The sequence below is a fragment of the Alligator mississippiensis genome, chromosome 10, assembly GCF_030867095.1.
Source record: "Alligator mississippiensis isolate rAllMis1 chromosome 10, rAllMis1, whole genome shotgun sequence".
In the NCBI taxonomy this organism is placed as follows: domain Eukaryota; kingdom Metazoa; phylum Chordata; order Crocodylia; family Alligatoridae; genus Alligator; species Alligator mississippiensis.
In genome coordinates this window covers 16304906-16328135 of record NC_081833.1, presented here as the reverse complement: position 1 = coordinate 16328135, position 23230 = coordinate 16304906, and the positions used below count along the sequence as shown (strand labels likewise).

At 47.3% G+C, this 23230-nt stretch overlaps 1 protein-coding gene across 7 annotated transcripts in view; it reads right to left on the bottom strand.

Moving 5' to 3' along the window:
• Positions 1 to 16518: 16518 nt before the first annotated feature.
• DGCR2 (DiGeorge syndrome critical region gene 2) overlaps positions 16519 to 23230 on the bottom strand; it is a 61735-nt gene continuing 55023 nt past the window's right edge. For all 7 annotated transcript variants that reach the window (XM_059713491.1, XM_019499165.2, XM_059713492.1 and 4 more), the window contains one exon: positions 16519 to 22259. In XM_059713491.1, coding sequence (XP_059569474.1) covers positions 22018 to 22259 — 242 coding nt within the window. In that variant the 3' untranslated portion in view covers positions 16519 to 22017. The remainder of the gene's footprint in view (positions 22260 to 23230) is intronic.

Here is a 23230-nt window from a genome sequence, read left to right as displayed (position 1 = left end):
CTCAGTGCCTCAGGCTGGGGCCCCGCTGGAGTATAACATTCTGCTTCATGAAAAATCCCAGGTTCTGCCATCAGTTTCCTACATGAGTAGGAACAAGAACAAGACCCAGAATGGAGCTACTATGGAGAAGCGATGTCCCGGAGCAGGCCCCGCCTGACCTTCTCAGGCACATGCATGCTAGACCCAGTGATGCAGCAGAAGATCTCCTCCGGGCACATTCCTCTATAGCTGCCTCCTGAGCAGCTTCTCTCCACATTTCAGTGTCTGGTGCACACGAGCAGAAGCATGTGGGGGACCGCATGTGCTCATGAGTTTCCCTCCCCAACAATCCCATAGAGTGGTGTAGACATAGGTAGAGACCTATCCCTCCCTGCCCTTAGGCAGGCCATAGTCTCCCCAGAGCCAAGTGTGGGCCCTGACCCCTGGGCTAGGGAGAGAGGAGGTAGGGGCAAGGCTGAATCATGCTGTTCTCTCTCTCCCTCCATACCCAAACTGCCTTGCCAAAAGCTTTGCCCAAAGCATTTATGAAAAGAAGTATTTATGAAGTATTTATGAAAAGGCAAGCTGTACTGGGGCTGAAGGGTGCATATATATAGAGCCTAAGGGTAGAGGGCAATTCAATAGGACTTTGCAAAGCTTCGGGTGCTGATTTGATTCAGAGGAGATTTGACCCGATTTGGTAGCTGAATCTCTAAATCCAAATTGAATCAGGGGATCAATAAAAAAAGTCCGAATCGATTCGTAGCTCTCCGAATCTTTGGAAAAGATTTGGAGAGCTTCGATGATTCAGACAGTCCCCACCTGCTGCAGCAGGGAGCTGGAGCTGGTAAGTAGGGGACTGGGGGAAGGGAGCCTGGGGGGACCCCTGCCTGCTCCCCCAACCCCTGCCTGCTCCCCCAGCCCCATGATGGCTGCCCTGCCCGCTCCAGCTGCCGGTGCTTAAAAAAAAAAAAACCCCACTCACCAGGTGCTGCCTGGTGGTGGGGTGACCCCTGCTGCCCCCCAATGCCCCATGCTGCATGGGAGGCTCTGCACAAGCTCCCCCACCCCCGACCCCAGCTCCAGCCCTTTAAGAAAAAAAACCTGAAAAAACCCCAGGACTCACCAGCTCCAGCAGTGGCCTCAGAGAGCTCATGCAGAGCCCCCCACGTGGTGCTAGGCAGCAGGGATTGCCCCCTGCCAGGCAGGGACAGTGAGTGCAGGGGGGTTTCTTGTTTTTTTCCCTTAAAGAGCTGGGGCGGGGCAGCCAAGATGTGGGGGCTGGGACAGTGGGAAGGAGCAGTGGGGATCGCCCCCCTGCCCAGCAGCACCCACTGAGTCAGGGCTTTTTTTTTTTTTGCTTTTTTTTTTAAACAAGTGCTGGGAGCTGGGGCAGGCAGGGCAGCCATTGCTGAGTTGAGAGAGCAGGCGGGGGATGGGCCTGGCCTGGCTGATTCGGCAGCAGCCAAATCTCGGAATCAAATCAGGACAGTGCTTCGATCACCGAATCGAATCACCGTCCCTTGAATCCGAATCTGAAGCCAATACTAGCAGCTTTGCACAGGCCTACAATTCAACAGTTAGCACAGTGCCTGTGGCATGATGGCCAAAAGTGCACGATCCGGTAGGCAAGAAAGTTAAAACAGAACTTCTCCCCTCTGTGCTTTCCTCCAGGCTTACAAGGGAAAGCAGGCAGGGTATTATTATTTCCTTCAAATAAAGCAGGTTTATTTGCTTTGAGCCACAGCAACAGGCTGCTCTTCAGAAGACAGCCCCTTCTCTCTCGCACATGCATACATTGAAATTCAGCAGCCAATCTGCCCTCGACCCAGTGCTGACCCTTCCTCGTCTCCTGGCACCTGGGCTACGCTGCTTCCATTCAGAAATCCCCAGCAGAGAGGGCCGATGCTATGACTGCTATCTGTACGCAGCTCACCTTGCCTGTGTCAAAGCCTCGTGCTTCCTTTATCAATTCAGGAAGCATCTCTGCAGTTTGAGCCAGCGGCAGCTCGCTGTGGAGAGGATGAAAAGCGGTGGTACGATGCCAGCATGGAACAGCCTGGGAAAGGCAAGCACTGCGGTTCCCTTTATAGGCCAGGATTGAGACGGCTCACCCAGGGCTGCTGTCTCTTGCTTGCTTTTGTTTTTGCCTGTGGCTGTCAAAGGGAGAAAGGAAGGAAGGAAGGTTTAATTGTCTCAGCAGCAGAGCTAGCGCAACTGTCTCTTCTGCTCTGAGCTAAAGCTGGTCCCCACATGCCACTCACCACCCACCAGAGAATGAGCCCCCTGCAAAGAGGAAAAATCTGGCATTTAAGAAGTGGCCCACTTTGGGGTTGTGGAGCTGACTCCCGCAGCTGAATAAACACAGTTGGGACTGCGCTGGGTGTATGAATTGTCCTCTAGCCTGGTTCAGCAGCTATTCGGTTTCACTCTGCTGACTGGACACATGTAGAGACCAGCAACAGCAGGGAAGGGGTTAACAGGACAGCTTTCCCCCGAGCAGAGGGCTATTCAGCATCTAAACAGCTGTCCTGTTTCTTTGGGCCCCCAGCAGCACAGGCTGCTGTTCAGAGGATGTGCGCAGTCCCCCATAGCAGACACTGCCTCAACAGGACTTGGCCCTGTGGCACCAACAGTGCCCAGCTCAGGTGTCCTTCCTTCCTGGGATGGGGACCTTCTCAGTTTAATCAAGTAGCAGCAGTTTAACTGCTGGCATCTGGGGGCTCCCAGAGACCAGGCAGAAACAGACTGGCCATCAGACGCTGCCTGGGGCCAGTTCGCAGTCCCAGCTCGGTGCTTCCCCTCGGTGGTCCACTCCCCAGTGGCAGGTGGAGCAATCTGGGTGGCACAGCAGGTCCCTCCCAGGTGCGTGCATGCCTTTTGCTCTTTCTGTAAAGCAGCATGGGTTGGCCAGAGGCTTGTCAACCTGTTACCTTCCCACCACAGTCACTATCGACACTCGCAGACATCGCCCGAGTCGGCACGCACGGCTTACGGACTGGCAGCTTCAGTCCATCCTGCAAATGCAACTCTGCTTAGAGGAGCACCAGGTGTTTTTCAGTCATGAGCCACCTCCTCTGCACTTCCTCAGCCACGGGCCCCACACACCCTGCTCTGGCATTCATTGCTCCCCAACTGTCCTCCCACAGGGATGCACCAGTCTAGCTGGGGCTTTAAATAACATCTTAAATAAGCAGGGCATTCCCCATGGCAAAGAGCCCACAAGCAACAAAGAGGAGCCAAAGCCAGCCTGCCTGTGAGCACTCCTGCCCCCACCTGCTGCTAATTGAGGGTTTCACTCCCTAGGCAGACAAAGCTTTCTATGGCGACAGCAGCTTCCTTTCTGTGCATTCAGTCGGCATGAATCATACGAGGAAAGGGCCTGCAGTGGCAGGGGCACACAAGGGGTAGGGTCAGACAGGCGCCACCATCCCCCAAGCAGCACACGGCAATCAATCGGCCCAGGGCAAGAGGGGTCTGAGCAGCCCCTGGGCGAGGGGGGTGGGGATGGAGAGGGGAGGAGGCCATTTATAGAAGCCAAAAAGAATGCCCCTTCTTAGGCTGGAAGCATTTGCTCTTTCAGTTTCCCAGCCTGAAGTGGGTGATGCTTTATCTTGATGCATGGGTGGGATATTCAGATCTCAGCCCCTTCTATAAGGTTTCCAGGGCACAGGGGTGAGGTGGGATAAAGGAGATGAGAACAATTCCCCCTTAGCACTGCTCTGAAATCCTGCTGCTATTGATTGGGAAGCTGGGGTTTTCTGCCTGGCTATTATTAGTGTCTTCACTAACGGGTCCTGCTGTGCTTATTCATTAGGGCACACAGAGGCCTCTTCCATCTCTCGCACTATATCAGCAGCAAACAGGAAGAAGCAGGGAGTCGATGTGAGCCTATATATCTCTGAGTGAGCACAGAGCAGGATGAAGTGCAGAGGCACTTCCTAGGGCCCATCCCTTTAGAAGAAGAAACTGGTGACAGTCACACATTTCCTCTGGGAAACCCATTCATTGACAAAGAAAGGCGCAATCGGACTGTGTGTGAATGCCGAAGGAGCCAGGCGTTGCGCTTGCAGGTTCTAAATCCGTTTCTAGTTACCCCCGAGCCCAGAACAGCGTCTCAGCTTTTTCCAGGCCCTGTTCCCACTGCTATTTTATGACCATGTCCTTGACTTCTGCCCCTGCTTCTTCGGCGCATTTCCCTGTTTTTCCTCACCCTCAAACGCAGCCTCCCCCGGTCACTACTTTAGCCTGTAGTTTTGCCATATCCATTCCTGGGAAATCCCCTTGTATAGCTTCTGCTGAGCCTCATCATGGTTTTCTGTTTAAAAATCCCAAAGCCTCCAATTAAAAACCTGAAAAACAGCATTTTTCCGTGATTAATATGAAACACCACTATAGATAAAGTATCAGTTGAACACAATGTTTTATTGATATAGTTACAATTTTAAGGCAATTTTAGAAACCTACCAGTATCTCAATCATTATAATGAAATAAACTCTAAATACCTATATATTTTGGCATTCAATTTAGTTTTTTACCATGGAAAAATCAGAGCTCCCCCTGCCCCCTTCACTCACCACGATGCAAGACCAGCTGTGACTATCTCCCCCGCCCCTCACTGCTGGTGCCCCTCACTCCTGACCCAGTCCCCTATCCCCAGTCCCCTAGCGTGAGGAAGGGAGTGGGTGTGTGGGGAAAGGGGGGCTGCATAGGCGACATGACAGAGGGGCAGGGGAGGCAGTTTTCTGCACCCACACAGTGGGGTGTGGGGCTGCATCAGGGCCTGACCAGCTCCAGGCAGGAGCTGCCTCCATAGCCCAGCAGGCAGGACCTTTGCTCTGCCAGGACCTCCAAGGTGACGTGCAGTGGTGGCGTGGAGTTGTGCCCCCTGCTGCTGCTTGGGGGGAACAGGGTGCAGGGAGCACCACGTGCGCCCGGCAGCAGTGGAGAGCAGCCATGGCAGCCACGGTGGTGCAATGCTCCCTCCCACGCCTGCCCGGAGCTGGTCCAGCCCAGTGGCAGCCCCACGCCCCACTGAGTGCAGAAATCTGGAACTCTGCAAGCCTTCAAGGGAAAAACCTGCAGTTTCCTGCATTTCTCTCTTTTAACAGGAGAAAAATCCATGTCTTTCCATGGCAAACAGAAAACCCAGATCCCTACTTATCACAGGGCTCCATGCATTTTCAGCAGTGATCTCTAGCATGTTGGTTTTACCAAGCTGAGGAGCACTTACCCACTCCCTTGTTTAAGCTTCCTGCAAGTTGTTATATCAAACCCTTTTTAGTGTGGTTCAAGCCACCGGCCAAAGTGCCTAAAATGGCACTAGTCTGAACAGCCCATCCCCAAAGGAAAGAATCATGCAACTTAAGTCAAATGATGTAGCCCTAACTGCTGACAAGCTTACGATGTCTTTGTCAGGACATTTCACATGGCCAAGCATCCTTGGAGTTCCTTCTTTAAACAATTAACCAGTTGGGAGGACCCCTGTCCCCCCCCCCCAGTGCCCACAGCCCTTCCCTTCTGGCCCCCCTGGACTCCTGCCAGACAAAAATCCCGTTTCTGTGGACTCTGCTGATGGAGATCAGGGCCATCCGTTCTGTTGCAATTCCTGTGCAGGGGAATTCATTCCTGTCACAGCATATCCAAGCTGTTTCCAAGACTGTACTCCCAGTCCTTGAGGCAGCCATGCTAGAAGTCTGTGTCCCCTGATTCCTCTGGGTTTAATCATGAAATCCAGCCAAATTATGGATCTAGGACAAAGATCCATTACAACCTCAGAACCTCTTTTTCCAGAGTCGCTGTTAACATTTTCTTCCATGACCTGCTGGTTTTTCCTCATCTCCTGCATGGCATTTCCCATTTCAATTCCAAGCTTCCCCACTGTGACCAGAAAGCTTTCACAGTTGTATTGAGGGAACACGACCTGCCCACATGGCTGCGTTGGACACAGCGACTTTCAATCACGCCCTGCTCTCGCCTGCAGGAAGCTCCTCGCCACTTCATTCTTTCCCCCTGCACTTACTGCCATTCGGATGGGCAAACCAAGAACATTTGCATCTCCGCAAATGAAGAGTAGGGAGGGCATTGCCATCTGCTCCTAGGACACTCATTCCCTTGAGCAGACACAGATTCCTTGCTCTCCTGCTTTAGGCAGCATTTGCAATTAGCCTCCCAATACAGGCCATCTGGAAAATGCCTCAGTCTTACCCAAACCTGTATTCAAAGAGCTCAGTACATTCATACTCACCCAAAAAGTTCTGGATGCTCAGAATTGTGACCCAAGACTTGTGAATCCAACCCACAACTCTTTTGGCTTGGTGACAGCCACGAACAACTGGTGTCACTCCTGATCAAAACAGCTAACAGCTTTCAGAAAAAGCAACAATATCCCAATCAATACTGAAGAAACTCCCCAGATGCATCAGTTCTAGCCAGCAACAGCTCTGTGTCAAACATCCCATTCCTGAGTGAGTTCAGAGAGAGGCTTGCCAAGAGCCAAATACAAGCCCATCTATGTGTAGACCCAGCACAATCCTATCTAGGCCAGGACAAAGAACTGACAGCATCATGGTGGCTGACACATGACATCCTCTAGCCAGCAAGTTTGGAAAAAAAGGTCTGCCCTCTAAGTCCTTTACCTGTTTGCAGCTTTCAAGACTGTTGATTTGGACAACAATCCTATCTCCCCTGAGAGCGGGGGAAGGAGTCCAGGGTAAAATGGTTTAAGAGCCCGCATGCTTCTCCCTTTAAGGGAAGGACAAGAGAACACACACAAGGGAAGTCTAATGCCAGTAGAAGCAACTCAGATCCTGCTGCAATGTATTCAGTATAAAACCCTATACAGAACAGACTCACGAAAAACTGTCACAAAATGGTTGTTTCCATTAGGAAGAGAAAGTGAGGGAATGCAGTACCTCTTCAATGCAAGAAGTCAACAGCTGGATCTACAGGAGGAGCCATTACAACTAGGTTGTGTGTTGTGTTGGGTTCCTTCGTGCTGGGTTCCCTTCATCCTCCTTTGCGGGGACTTGAGAACATCTTCAAGTCTGTGAAGGATATACGCTAATGCTTAGGAATATGTTAATGAGACATCTGGGAAGGTGCATGCAGCTGTGTGATGGGTGCAGTCATGGTCATACACAGGTGCTCTGTAAGGACACGAGGGGGAAGTCCAATGGATACACGGTGCCAGGAGCCTGTATTCCATACTTCCCGCTCGGAGACAGTGTGGCTTCTAGATCAGCTGGGGTCTGGAGGCAGTAAGGAGATGAAAACATTTTACAGACTCCATGAGTAAGGCAACAGCTGATTAATTTGTGCAGTTGGACTTGAAGCAGCAGAGCTAGTTCCCAGGATGGGGGCAGGGGGTCAACTTCCTTCCCTCAGGGCCTACCTCATCTGTATGCAGTGGCTCCTGAGCTCCAGACATGAAAGCACAGCCTGGCTCTTTGAAAGGTGGGTAGAGATTCCCCTCTCCTGCTGTGGATGATTCTCAGATCTTTTAACAGGGCTCTGTTCAGCTGTTGAGCCCATTTCCTGCATCGGTAACACAGATGAATGACAGTCAGCTGTGTGGGGGCAGGACTGGCTGGCTCACGCTCAACCCACAGGAAGCTGTTTGCCCACAGACAGGTGTTCAAGCACTCAGAGCCCTTAACCACTGGACAGGTGTCTGTTTCGCAAAGTGAGCCCTGTCACAGGTGCTCTTGCTGGAGTCTCACTGAGGAGGTTGAATAGGACACAGCAGCAGAAATCCTCTTCGGCCCCTACAAACGGGTAGTCCTCCAAGCCTCCAGATCAGGCTTCAAACCAGCTGCTTCAATAGTGCTTCTCCATGCTCCACTGGTTCCCACAGCTAAAGAACTTCAACTTTCACAGTCATCACCAATGTCACTGTAACAGGTATCCACTCTGGGCTGATCTAAACGTGGCCCGTACGCCTGTTCCTGGGGCTGCCGCCCACCTTCTTTCCTGCCATGCCTTGGTGTTAATTGATGTTAATTAGCAGAAGGCTGCCCTTTTACTGCCCCCATGCCAGGGGGCGCCATCTGCGGCTCCATTTCCTCCCCTACACCGCAACCCATGCCACGCCGATGGAATTGACTCTGTTCGGTCTGGGCCTTGTTATAATCTGGCCCCCTTTTTCCCTCTCTGGGCCCTGCGCGACCCTGTCTTGCTCTGTCCCCTCTCCTGGGGCTTCCCAAAGTGCGGCCCCTTCTCCTGGGGCTTCCCAATAAAGCTGCGCCCTCTCCTGGGGCTGGGGTCAGTGCACCCCGAATGCTGTGCCCTCGCTGGCACTGGGGTCCCCACATGGCTGGGTGCCCCCTATGAGGCCTCCTCCAACCCCTAATATCCTCGCCCAAGCCACCGGTTTTTAGACAGCAACAAAAACGCAAGTCCCCGGGCTGTAACAAATTAAAACTGCCCGGCTAAAACAATTCCTCAAAACACCCCATGGATGCTCCATCCTTCACCCGGCTCAGGCCGTACCTGTGGTCAGGCCTCTCCTCTCAGCTTTGCTCAGGAAGAGCTCCTTCCTCCCTGGCTGCCGGCAGGGACCCGCCAGCCTGGCCTCAGCCCCTGGGCTTTATATGGGAGCCCGGCCCTGCCCCTTCTGGTCAGCTGACCTCCTCTGGCTGCCCTGGCAACCAGTAGCTGTGCTCATTACTCCCTGCTAGGACCCTTCCCCTAGCAGTCTGCACTCTTCTTAGGAGCAGGGCACCCAAGTGCTCTGCGACAGTCACCTTCCTGTGAAAGGCATGCTGCCCTTTGGAAGAAGAAATGAGGAAGTGCATGAGATCTCCTCCTTCCCTTTCCACCTAGAAATATTCTGCAGTCTTGCTGAACAGCTGTTACATTACACCCCAGGGCTAGCTGCATTTCAGGGACAAGTCATAATTCTGCCTAAGACACCATAATGCTCATCAGATTCTCAGAGACCGAGCTGGAGCCTGGACTACTTTATCAAGCCTCTTGCCCACTTCCTGGAACTTGACTCCAGCACACAGCCCATCTCCTCTGTCCCATTAGCAGCTGTCGATTGGGTGCAGCAGAGGGGCCTGCCAAGCAGCTGGGGAAAGAGGCGGCATCAGGAAAGCAAAAAGCCTCACTGATTTCATTCCAGAAGGAAGCAACACGCCCCGAAGCTTCAGGGAATACCACCAAGGAGTACCTCTGGCCTCGAAATGCCACCACAGCTTGAAATGCCCAGGAAAACATTAGCTGAGACGGCTGCAGCCTGAGAGAAGAGGTATAAGTGCCCTCCACAGCAGGCCTTTGTGCTGCACATGCAGCTGCAGGAGGCTCCTCCCCTTTGCATGGGGCAAAGACAATGGGCCTTTGAGTGGGGCAGGACAGGGAGTCCAAGAACACAACAGCAGGAGATCGGGTGAGCCGAGGGGCCCCAGAGCAAGCTCCTAACATAGGCTGCAGGCAGGGCAGGGAATTGGTTCCTAGTGATTTCTGGTTGCCCTCCTCCTCCTCTGGCCACAGAAGAGTTCACTGAAGTACAGCAGGTCTCCACAGACTTTAAAGGGAAGAGGGCATCATACAAGCAGAAGGAGCAGCCAACAAGTGCGCAAAGATTTCAGAGCATCCCACCCGATTCCTGCCCTTGCTGAAGGAAGGTTGCTGCATTCTCCAACTGGATGTCCTTCTACGAGGCTGCTCTGCTCTTCACAGCAGGCGCAGCCGTAAGTCCTGGTCAGTCATTCCTTATTGCCACTATAACTCCAAGACAACACAAATGTCAGAGGACCTTCCTGTTTTGCATACATCAGCCTGGCATATGAAGCCCCACAGGGGGAAGTAATTACTTCAGAAGAGCAGTTATTTTCCTGCAACTTGTAGGTAGGAACACAAGACAGCCTGGCTGTCACATTACCCTAAAACATACCCACTCTGCTGACTCTCTTAACATAGCAATAAAAATAGAAAATGGGGCCCATCTTCCGCTATCTCTGGTATTTCCAGCCTGTGTGGAGCTATTACAGCGATAAACACAGCCGGTCACCAAGTGAGGGGATGCTGCAAGCTCCCAAATTGGAGCTCTGTTGCAGGAAGCCTCTAGCTCGACAGCAGTATTTTGGTTCTGGTTCACTCCAAAGGACACAAGTTGGATTTGTCCCTAGTAAGTGATCACCAGGGATCCACGAAACCAAGCATTTCATAAGTAATCTCTGCTGGAGAGCATTGGGAACCTGCATCCATGCTTCTAGATACTGCCATCAGTAATGAGGGAAGGTGTACAGCTTGGACAACACAGCTGATTTGTGTGGAAGTGTTGTAGACTTGCACCATGATAACTAGAACAGCATTTGGCCTCTTCTTTCCAGTTCTTTTCAGCGTCCAGAAAGGAATAAATACAAAGTGCTTGAATGACAAGGCAGTGTGAATGTAAGTAGCCTGGGTCCTGCCAAGGATTTTGATCCTCTATGCAAAGGATCTGCAGAAGGGGAAAAATTGGGCAGGCTGGGCCCTTTTCGAGGGCATCTCCACAATGTCTAAAACCAACCTGGAATGGTCTAATGAGATTTATCCTCTCTCCCCTTTTCTTCTTCTTATAACACCCAAGTCCCAGGCACACAACCTCATCTCTGCCATTGTTCTAGAAGGCACTAATGTGGATCAAAGGATTTTTTTATTTTTAACTGTAGGTGGGGGGAGGCAATTAGTACTTTAGCAAAAAGTACTTTTCTCCAAACTGTTTGTTCAGCACTTGAACTAATGCCAAGGCTGAAAGTTTTAAAATCACCGAAGTACAAACTCAATTTTCCCCCTTCCATTTAAACAAAAGAAGTTAACTTGGACACATCTTTCATAAAACATGTTAGATAAAACCTGCATTTATAGCCGTTTAAATTTTTAAAAACCCAAACAAAACCACACCATACCTCTTAGGCCTTCTCCATCCAATGCCCACACACTCGCTCCAAGGCCCAACAGCAATTTGCTCTCCTTAGCAGTGGGGTGTGGTGGCCAAAGTGACAGCAGCGCTAGGGTTGGAAAGGCCACATCCTGTTCAGGATCAGCAGTTCCATACACTGGTTGACCCAAGGGTTGGAAAAACCTTGAACAATGGCAGGCACCATCTCTCATGGGAGCAAACAAATTACCTCCTTTTACAGCCTGACACATTGAAACAGGCACCTGTGCCCTTTTCTGTCCTCATAAACATGGAGGTTATTCGGCTGTTGCAGGCAAAGACTGCAGCCACATAAATGCTTTCCTCAGAACCAAGCACGTTAGCTGGCTTGGCCAAAATGTACTGCAGTGCTTTGTTGTGGTCCATCGTGGAGCTTCATCTTTCAGCATGATGCAAGAAGCCAGCCTGAAGTTATTGGAGTTTTAAAATCCAGGATAAAACTTCAAGCATTTAAAGCATGTCAGTGACAAAGCCACAGCAGCAGTCCTGGATTTATGGGCTTTATTAGATAAAACATCTTAAGTTTAAATATACTGGGTCAATAAGAAACAGGAAGTTGGCTGAACACACACAGTTTTGCTGCCACTCGATTATATTAGATTTTCTAAGAATACCTGGATATTGGGAGAGCTTTCAGCATGGAATTACTGGGGTCTGTGGGCCAGGGGGTGGCAGGAGCTATTATATAGCAGGAAGGTATTCAAGTCCCAAGCTTCATTTGATACTGAAGGAGGAAGGTGATGACCCATAAATAGAGGTCATCTTCCCACTTCTTGGCTGGCACTTCCAGCCCTCCACTTAGCACCTTCCACCCACAGCCAAAAACAAAGTCCCAGAAGCCCAGTGAGAGGTTTTTCTACACCAATTCCCACCAGCTGACAAGCTGCAAGAGCACACACAGTCATGTGCTTTAGTTAAAGTGCCCCCGCTGCCATTTTGCAGCATGGGGAACGCTGATGCACATGATGCTGAAGTCCACTGGAGTGCTGTAATTACCATGCTTCAGACGGCTCAATTAATCTGCTGGACTAATAACAGAGTCTGTTCCGGCGAGCTGCAATTACAGCGCATCAGAGCAACCTCCCTGCACATGTATAGGTGCCCCAAGGACAAAGCACCTCAGACAGGGGCTGTGCTGCATGGGGATACTGGAACACTCTTCCTGTACTTGCTTTCAACCTGCCTTGGGATTTCTGGCCATCAGGGTTAGCCCAGGAAAGTTACCCGAGAAAAGGGCAGCGCACTTTATCCTAGGGCACTTGCACTGTGCAACATGTCCTAGGGGCACCTGCCATTCTCCTCCTGGCCTCTTTGGGATAGGACAGTACAGCCTACGAGTGGTGCTATGGGCCCAGCTCAGCATCAGAGCTGCTGTGTTCGGCCTTAAGGGAGGCTGCGCTCTAAATGAAGGATGAAGCAATTGTCACCACACATTTCCCTCTGCTGCAAGGACCAAGCAAGACTTGGGTAAGTTTACAGCTTTCTGGAGCGTTAAGGTGGGGCAGTCCTTGCTCTTCCTTTCAGACAGTCAACAGGTAAGTGGAAGATGGAAGAGTATTCCCACAACACAGATGGGATCGACTCACCTGGGGGGCAAGGAGAAAGAGCTTGACAAAGGCTAATAGCTGCGTTGGTTGGGATGTTGATCTGGCCTTTGGGCAATGAACCACACTCCAGGGAAATCTTGGCCAAAGGCTCATGCAATCACGGGTACAGGTATGTGCAGTAAATGCCTGAAAGCTAAACCTCACCTCGCCTCTCGGTGGGTATCCCCACCAGCTGCCCCATGGCAGAAGTTTTAAGCCGACTAAAACCAAGTACATGAACGATACGATACCCTGAGACCTGAGCAATCAGAACCAAGCCATACAGCTCACATAGCTACGAAAAACTAGGACTTGAAATTATTCAGGCCTTTAAAAAAAAAAAAAAAAAAAAAAAAAAAAGGACACGCTACAGAAAAGTATGATCCAGTCACAGACATGGTGGGAACAAAATCAAAAGAAAATGAAACCAATTGCTTTGTTGAGGTTTTGGGTTTGGTTTTTTTTGCTAAGCTCGGAGGTAGCAGCAGTAAAAACAGGTGAAGAAACAACTGCGTCACTAAGGATTTATCAGTGTTGAAAAAGGACTGAAGTAGCATATTCAGACTGTAGAAACAATCCAGGTCTTCCACCCCAACCCCGCCCCTGTCATCTGTAGGGGTGGAGGAAGGGAGGTAAGGCCTGTCAGCACAAATACATTAGTCTGAGCCAAGCTCATGTTCTAAACAGGATATACAATGGAGGCAGTGTTGAGAGCTGATGCATGTTAGTTGATGGGTGACTTCACCGCCTGCTCCTTCATCGCTCTGCTTCCCTCTACCAGTTGTGAGCAGTGACGTCTTTTAATCCTTCCAAATAAACCCAGTATCAACACTGCACCCCGCCTGTGCATGAGAAAGGGGGAATCTGCACAGACTGCTTGTGACTGAGGCATGCATCCAGGAAGGTCATTATCAGTGCTTTGTTCCTCAAATCTTCTGTCCCCATTTCAGCAGGCAAACGCACTGCATGTATTCATTCACCCTCTGGCTGATCTCATGTCTCATGATAGCCCCAACCCAAGGATGTTCTCCTGCACATCCAGGAGCATTTCAAGCAGGGAAAGAGCTTTGGCCTTTGCATGTTCCCTCCTGCTCGGGGCAGGTCACAGCTGAGAGATTAAACAATACAGTTCTAGATTAAACAACACTGGATCCCTCTCCTTAGGCTGGGGTTTCCCGTCAACACATCACATAAACCCACACCACCACCACCACTGCCAGCCTGCCAGCACCTGTGGCTGTAAAAGTACAGTGGTGTGGGTGATGCACCCAACTGGAATGCCTGAAGGACATCAGACAGCATCACGCCCCAAGAGTCAATATTTGCTCAACAGATTGACAACATTTCCACCTCAGCTCTCAGAAACCTTGGGCTCAAGCCCATTGATTACAGAGAAAAACAACCTAGAGGGGGACAAACTACCCCACACCTGCCTATCGCACACTTCTTACACCTCTGAGATGTCCAGGACTGCCACTCTCCGAGACAGGGTCCTGAACTATGTGAAGAGGGCCAGATTTGGGATAGCAATTCCTATGCCTTCTCAACTGCTTAATAGAGTTCTCAGACCATACAGTTCCTTTTTTTCCAGATGACTGCAATGAGGAAAGGATGTTGTATAGCAGGGCTATTATAGAAGACCTGCAGAATGTCCATTTGTATTTAGACTGATTTTTGCAGTTTATTGCTGGAGGCTAGAAGAAAATGAGTCTGAAGTAACAGTCGTTTCAAGCAGAGATGTAGTTCTGTTAGTCCTGGGGCACAGGTTGATTTAACTCCTCTCCAATTCAGAAACTTCAGCCTAAAACAGGCCGCTGTGGCTGCCCTCTGGAGGCAGACCTCACTACGGCAGCAGCTCTCCATGGTGCTAAGAGCTGCCGTGACAGGAGAGAGAAGCAGGACTGTTAGATAGCAAATGCTCCCCTGGAGGTGGTGGAAATCCAAGAGCTGACACCCCCCCCCCCCCGCCTCCCCCCTATTCACACACATGCAGGAAACAGACCATGGATTCTGAGGGCTGACAAAGCAGTTTCATCCAGTGGCCGCATTCAAGCAGGTCAGTGAATTGGCACAACATAATTCAGCTCAGTAGCTGGTGTCAATCAGCACTAAGTAGTCAATAGAGCTGTGATACTTTACATTAGTAGAGGATCCCTTCCGCGACAACAGCTTGAAATCCAAAAGACAAATTTCCAGCCCTAGGAACGTTTCTACCCAGCTTAGGTGCATTTTTGAACCCTGCATTACAAAAATGTAAATACAGTAGTAATTGAAAGCGGGTACACTGTCTTTTATAAATCAGACAAGCAATGACAAGAGAGCAGCTTACTGTTCTTCCTGAGGCAGCAGCGCAGCACCTTACAGACCAACTCGTTCAGAGAGGAATGGGCTTTCATAGGCAACAACTTACTTCACCAGATGCTATGAATGGATCAGGGAAGAAGCATTTCTGCATTCATCCTTTTTTCAATCTACTGGGTAACTACATGCACACCCCGGGCCTCATATATCCAAACTTAAGCAATTATGCCAGGATAAGCTGCTCCAACATAACCACCACGCCTTTCCACGTCTATAGTGGTTTAAGTGTAACTAAACCCCTTTAACTTAAGCCTGTTTCATTTAGGTTTACCACGACAGGCACTTAGCTCACTTGCACCAATATAACAGTGGAGATAGAACAATTAAAAGAGAACAGCACATTCCCCGCTCCCACTCCTAAATAAACTAGTTCAGTTACCTCTGTCTGAGATACTGAGGCTGCAGATGCAACAATGCATTAGGTGGCAGAGAAGGCAGCTGAGGCCTGGCTGTACATGCAGGACACTGAAACCCATCCCTTCCCAGGGAGCTCCACAACATGACTGACCAGCCGACCAGCCGCAAGAAGCTACCAGAGGTTAGAACAGAGGAAGCAGCCAAGTAAGAGGGCAGTAGGGGCTTTTAGCTCCCAAAAGGGTATGGGACACAGCTAGGGATTTGGAGGTGGGCACTCAAAATAATAAGTTATTGTTTGGGAGAGTAAGTGAGCCAGACTATCAGACAGCTTGCACCTCAGAGCCACATTAACTCAACTCTGTACTTATGATGGACAAGGATAAAAGGGCACTCAGTGACTTGGAAGAGTAGTGGGCACTGCCAAGCAGTCTAAGCTTGTGCTTAAGTTTTGGGGGCAGTGAATTACAACCTAAGTGATCATAGCACTGCCTGGTATCAGATGCCCATAAAAGCAAAGAGACATCACCAAAAGGGACATGTAAGTGGCATCATTTAAATACTCACCATTTCATGGGATACGAGCCAGGGATGAACATCTTTTAACCCAAAAATTTATTTGTAGTTCCAACAGAAAAATCAACCCAACCTTAAGAAAGCATAGACCAAACATGTCCTCTGTGTACTATACCCACTTCTGTGGGGTTATTCTATGGATGACACTGGTCTGAGTTGCACCAGCTTGGCCCATGAATTGGTCCTATTTTCTTGGCTCTTGCTTTAGACAAACACAACACTGTTGTATCTGAATCCATGAATGCATCTCTTGGGTACAGACCCTGCATCAGTCAGATCAGTCTATCACAGTGGCTTTCCCAGTAATAAACCAGATTATTAGAGCCAAAACAAAAGCACAGGGAGAAGATACTTCTGTGAAGCAAGCAAGCAAGCAAGCAAGCAAAGTGAAGGCTAAACCAGCCACCTGTAATGAACAGTTCTCAAGCCAGCTTGGCTAAGGTGAGCCATGTTTTACCTCAATTATGGTTAATTTGGGTGGAGAAAACAAGCCATCTCTCTGAAGACACCATATCAAACAGAAAATTTTAGTGATACTAAGCGATGCATCCATCCACGTGAGAGTCCGAGGGGCCACACAATGCACACAGTTATAGCTATGACACATTTTGCAAAGTCAGGGTTTAATACAGTCATTTGACTAGATGATCCTCAGCGGTTTGGAAGAACCCACCTCAAGTCATTAAACAACAACCTTTTCAAGAGACTTTAAAAACCACCACAGCATTAACAGACACTTTGTCTTTACAGAACACAATTTATTTGGCATTTGGATGAAATGTTTCTCACAGCATCTTGAGGGAAAAAAAGAAAAGAAAAAAAAAAAGATTAGTGCCAACCCCTCAAAGAAAAAAAGAAATTAAATCATAAAAACATAAAATGTCACAGGGACTGAATTATTACAGTATCAAATTTCATTTCTACATGGTATTTCATGGAATATCAAAAACTTTTATACACTGTCACAGTTAAATTCAGTCACAAATCAACTACACAGGAGGAGTCTGCAAATGCAGCCTTGGCTAAAAGTATTCTTCCAGAGAAGGTAAAAAGCAGTGCCTCTTTTTCTCTCTCAGGCTTTCAGGCATACAAATGTCTGACATTCGGATCAGTCCAGCATAGTGCTGAAAGCTGCCAGCAAAACAACTCTTCTGACTTCACCTCCAGCCTACTCTGCTTTCCAAGGTGCACAATGCCAGAAAATTAAAAATCCATTAAAATTGTACCTCAGCAGCCAGCTAATTCAAAATATTGGTAAGGGAAGTGATCTTTGTTTTAATTCATTTTTCTCAATTAAAATACGGCTGTCTCAACTGGAATGGGAGCAGTGCTGGAAGTAAAATGTAGGGGCTGATCCCAATCCACCTTCACTGTCTCTGTAAAATGTAAAGGATTTAGAGGACTAGCCATCAACCATACAGGGTGGGGGCTGAAAGGCAAATTCCCCAGAAGTACTGGGTAAGTTTCCCAACATTCACTTAACAAATGGGTTTTAAAAAAAAAAAAAAAGTTCTAGTGGGGGGGAACAAAATAAATAATGAAAAAAAAGATGTGTTTTGTGTGTAGTTAACATCAAAACTCAAGCGCTTTGCCACTGGAAATGCACAACTAAAAGATAAGAAATTTACAGCTTTCTAATCCCCAGAAATTTAGTTAAAGAAGCTTAACACACCTTAACTTCCAGTGAGGAAGAAGAGAGGTCATGGAACTCATTTCTTCCAAGTAAAGACTGGGAAACCTGGAGCGCCTAATGCTGCTTTCCTTGCGCTGGCAAAACTCCTCCCAGCATCAACGGGGATGTTGCCTGAGCAAATACCGCACAATTGGTTTTGCTCTTCTATTCTGGTACTCTGTGTCCTCTCACAGAAGGACAAAAAGGGACAGTCGAGTTCAAGGGTAGATGAGCTAAACAAACAACAATTCCAGCCACATCTGAATTTTGATCATTTGGGCTAGAATCAGAACCCACTGGAAAAAAAAAATTAAACTACAACCACCTCTTCTTTTGGGCTAGGAACAGAAATCACAAACTGGTATAAGTGATCAAAAACCAGTTCAAACCTGTAACACAACAAAAATTCAGTGCGCAGAAACTGCTTTCAAAATGGCCAAAACTGGTTGAAGATAAACCTGGCTGGATGTAGCATCAGACTCAACTGATTTAGGTTAAATCAGTTTCTTGTACCTCTGTCCCAGATCCCCTCCAGAATCAATTTAACTCAAACTCCCAGCATCCCAGGATACCTTGCACATCCCCAGCCACCCGTGTCCCCCACAGGATAGACAGGCTAGCCTTGACCCAAACTTGTCTTCTCCAGTTGAGTAGGAAGGCATGCTCTAGCACCACCTGGCTTCTGGCTGAGGCCACTGCAGGCATGTGGCTGCATTTCCAGAATCAAAAATAAATGTCTGTTGACTTGCTTATCGGTTCAATCTATGTATCTTGGTCAAAAAGCTGGAGCCTGAATATATTAAATCTTATTAAGTTTGTCTGTCTGTCCTTAGCCTTGGAGAAAAGAGCAAGAGGGAATTTGATAACAGGTCTTCAAACAGAAAAAAGGTTGTTGTTATAGAGGATGATGATCAACTAATCTGGGTGCAAAGGGGACAGGCCAAGTAGTAATGGTTTCAAGTCACAAGAGAAACTTAGGTTGAATATTAGGAAGAAGTTTCTAATTTTGAGGGTAGATAAGTACTGGAACAGATTACCTAAAAGAGACTGTGGTATCTCTGTCATTGGAGATTAAGTGCACATTAGACAAATTTGTTCCAATGACAAAAAAAAATAATCCTGCACTGAAGGGAGAAGACTGGACTAGACAAAACTAGATGACCACCCTGAGGTCCCTTTCAGACCTCTTTTCCTATTATTCTACTAGGAAATTCAAAGCTGCTGTGAGATTGCATGTGCACTTATTGTGGCTAACATTGAGACCAGTGGATATCTTGGAGGAACAGCAAAAAATATGGCACCTCATTGTACTGTAAGAGAGGGAAAAATCAGGAGAAAGACCACAACAGAACGCGTTAGCCCTGGATGGAACAGAGACCTCAAATGTTACAAAATTAACCTCAATAGCCAAAATTGAAGGAAAAAAATAAAGCTCATTTCACTTATTTGCAACGCTAGGAATGATGAAGTCCCAGGAATCTTTTCAACCCTCTCCGTCATGCTTAGAGAGGATTCAAGATGCACCAACAGTTAATAAGAACAATAACCAAAAGGGTGATGGAAAAAATGTCCACAATAGAAGTTAATTCCAAAGAAATAAAATCAATCCATCCAGCACTAGGAGGAAGGGTTTCCTACAGCGAGCGCCAATGTCTACGGAATAAGCGTCCACAACAGAAGGTTGGTACTCGCCATTTTTCTGTTAGCAAGGAAGTGCCAACGAGAAGTCAACTGCTTCTGCAAAACTAGTTCTTCCTTAGTTGGTCCTCAAGTCTCGGTAATTATAACATTTTCAGCCACAGCCAAAGGCTCCAAGATGAAGAACTGTATGTGAAAGAGCTACAGTGACGAGGGAAAAAGTGACAATTTTATTGCCAAATTAGAAGCTCAACAACAGGTAAACAAGATCTGGACCAGGTGAGCTCTTCTGCTCAAGGCAGAATTTACCCTTGTTTATGGTTAAAATGGATAAAAATAAAGAAGCCTCCATGCCACCACTAAGGTGGAAAGGGCTTTGATCTATAGAAAATTATTACACTCAGGCTTCTACAGGGAAGTCTGCATTTGGACTAATTACAACCATGAGCCGTCACAAAGTTAAGAATTGCAACAACACTTATTTTCACATCGGTTTACCACAGACATCCAGCAGTAAAAACCGTGTATTAAAAACAGGTTCACACAGTCTTATGAGATGTGTGAGGTAAAAAGCATCTGTTCACCTCAACCACGAAAACACAGACAAGCCAAGAGGCCTTTCGTTATTGCGCTAGGAAACTACAAAGAAAGAATAGTCCATCTGGCTTTAAAGAAATAAAAACTCCCATTCTCCTAGTTAGCGCTACTAACAAAAGCTTTTCAGAAACAGTGTGTTGTAATAAAGACTGCATCCTATCCACGCGTACGCTATCATGCCCTGTCCTATCACATAGTGTAGCCAGCTTTAGGGAAGGGTTACCTTTGCAGCTCAAGAGACAACCTCATATCAGAGTGTTTAGTTTCACCTTGTCCCATACAGCACAAAAGGGTACCATCTACAGTATATATTTATTAATCGCCACCCAGAAACACGCACACACTCGTACATATAAAAACTAAAGAAAACTCAGTACATACAATGTATAAAACGTATGAATGTGCTCAAAAATGCACAAAACCCGCTTTATTTTCATACTTCAGAAATGCTCGATATAGTCATAAGCTGTATGCATGGCTCTGACTACTACTTATCCACCCACTTCACTGGAACAGGACTCAAATTTCAGGAGAAGGAACTAGCAATAGATCCACTGGGTAGAGAACTGCTCTTCTCGTTTTGTACCACTCAGAGCGGATTAAGCCAGGCTGCAAAGGGTAACAAAGTTGTGTTCACAAAATTGTGAGGGGAGGGACTTTTTTTTAACAGTGTATCGTAATGCACAGTTGTGCCTTAGCAGTACACGAGAACCATATTCACACTGTCCCTCAAGGCAATAAAGATAGTCTGCAAGTGACTGAATATCGAAACATACTAGATATGATCCAGTAAGTGAGAGTCACAGTTTTCTGTGCAGAGATGTTGAATAATCAAAACAGATCCCCAAGTACAGTGTGGCCTAAAGCAAGACACAAAATAGAGGGTAGCGGCATATATGAGGGAAATCAGTGGCACTGGGTAAGCACATAACTAGGTTTGGATCAGATCAGCCCAATCCTGTATCCTCTCTTTGTAACTAGCAAAATTAAAACCCCACTCCCATACAACAATTTCTTCCTGTCCCTCTAGGCTTGTACCTGTCATAAGGCAACAGAAGAACAGTCATGAGGGGCTCTCAGTAGAAAGCCCTTCTAACTAACCTGATCTGCTCCGACTGGAGACAACTGCTACAGTAAGTCAGGGTTAATCAGAGTGACATGAGTGGGGGAGGAAAGAAAACCCATGTGCACTGAAACCTCACCTCATTTTGAAAACATGAAGTGGTATTTAGTATCCATATTATCCAAACCAGTACATTTTAAATCTTTGCCTAAACTGGAAACATATTATTGATTGAAATGAACCACATTTTGTAGTGCACACATTAATTTTGCTATTTTAAATTAAGCTAAACTTAAAAGGAAGGGGATGATTTAAAAGGTCTACTATAGTGGAAAGAGTCAATCAACTGGAGCATTAATCAAGGAGTTAATCCTCCTCATCTTTTCACCAAAACACTATCTAGCATGCACTGTGACTCTTCTGAAGAGATGCCAGCATTACACAGACCCATAGTTGTTTATGGGCCAGAAGTTTACCTGCCACAGTACAAGGCATCTGCAACTATAGATAACTAAATAAAAAGGTGTTAACTGAAAAAGGCAGTTTCTCTGAGCCCATTTATGAGAAAAGGCAAAGAAATCAGATGTTACGTAAATCCTTCTCATCCTCCAGTCCCTCGGATGTTTTGAAATAGTGGGGCAGTGACAGAGACCAAACACATACACATGCTTTACACCATATACCTCTTCTTCTTTGGCTTGTGTTTTAGCTCCTCAGTGTTCCTGCTTCTGTAAAACACAGCCACCCAACTCCCCAAAAGTTTAGTCTTCTGTGCTTTTTCCAAGTGCAGCACTGGAGCAAGAGAGACATGAGATAACGTGGCGACTGCCCCCTCTCTTTTTCTTCATCGTCTGTTCCCTGGATCCAATGGTATCCAAAAAACAAGCAGCTTTTTCTCTGATGCAGATTCTCATTTCTTCTCTGCGATTAAGACAGACAAAAAAACAAAAAACTAACCAAAGCTACCCATGCTTTTCCTCTCTTCAGAAGTCAAAGACAAATTCTCTGCACTTCCTTTCCATAGCCTGTGGAAAAAGGTGCAGCTTCTACAATCCATATTTACAGGACAGACCAATTAGTGAATGAATAAGAGCAGTCAAAAAAAAAATAAGAGGCACAATTCTAAACTAGAACATAAAAGCAGAGTGCTCAGAAACAAAGTGGAGCTTCCTTCTGAAGTTCAACCCCTGGATTAGTGTTTGTCTGTACAGCTGTGTGCAAACAGTTGCTAAAATATTTCTGACCGGCAGTAAGCTTGCTATTCTTTTATACAATGGTATTGAGAGAACAGTGACTGTGGCGGCTGCCCGTAAGAGTTTCTGCCGGTGTATTTTCGCTTAAAGGTGTGTCAGGAGGGACGAGGAAGGTGCTGCTATCAGCTGAGTCTTCCAGCTCTACTGGAGAAGGACCGACTGAAGGAGGAAGAGATTCCTCGGTGAGCTGTGGACAGACATCACTGTTTCCCAGTGTCGGTTGACTGCTCTGCACTGTCTGAGGGAGAACTCCGTCTGCAAAGAGGAAAGGCAAGAAGAATCAGAAGGATGCATACCAGACTGCACCCAAATTTATTTCCCGGATAGCTTAGCTTCTCCGCAACAGCCTTGTAAGCATCATCAGTGCCACTCCTCTCTCTCTGCTTGCGAGAAAAAACACACTGCTTAGTTTAGAACTGGAGATACAACTATAGTTTACAACTTAATATACAAATGGAGCCTGATCCAAATCAAAGTAAAGCCTCAGAACTATTGAAAGATATGTTAAATAAAGCTGGATTTCAGGGAAAAGGGCCCTTTCCTAAGTTTTGCACATTGGGGTGTTCTACTTTTTTTAAGAGGCACTTTTCACCATTAACTTCCAAAACATTAAACAAGCAACACATTACAGGGATATCTCAGACCAACCCAAACAAAGTTCACTGTAAGCAATAAAAGAGCATGCAGATTGGTGTTGGCTCATAGTAGCTCCAAATTTAGGGAAGATACAACTGCTGAATTTTAGCTTCCTGGTTGGGTATATTTTGGTTGTTGAGTTGCAGAATTCCCAAACAGCCAGAGAACAGAAAATGGATGGCAACCTCCAGAGTAGCTATATACACATGTGCAGACACCAAAGTACAATTCCAGTCTGTGTTAGAATTCACTCTGTCAAAAAGCGCAAGGATGCCCAAACAAATTGGACATGTACTTCATGTGGGCTCACATAATTTGAGGGCCTTTTTAAAATATATGGAACGTAACTGAAATTTAGTTTTTTTCTTACCTGAACAGTATTTCTAATGTGTCCTTATAACAAGGTATTTAGCAATTTGCAGATTTCATTGGAATCTGACAGGCCGCACCGTGAGTGCTTCTGCTATAGCCTTGAACTTGCAACCTCTGGGCTGTCAACTGTGCATGTTGGTACCCACACCATCCCAGCCCCCATTACTAATGTGCTTAGTAGCCAAGGGCTAAAGTGACTCAGGTGGATTTATAAAAAG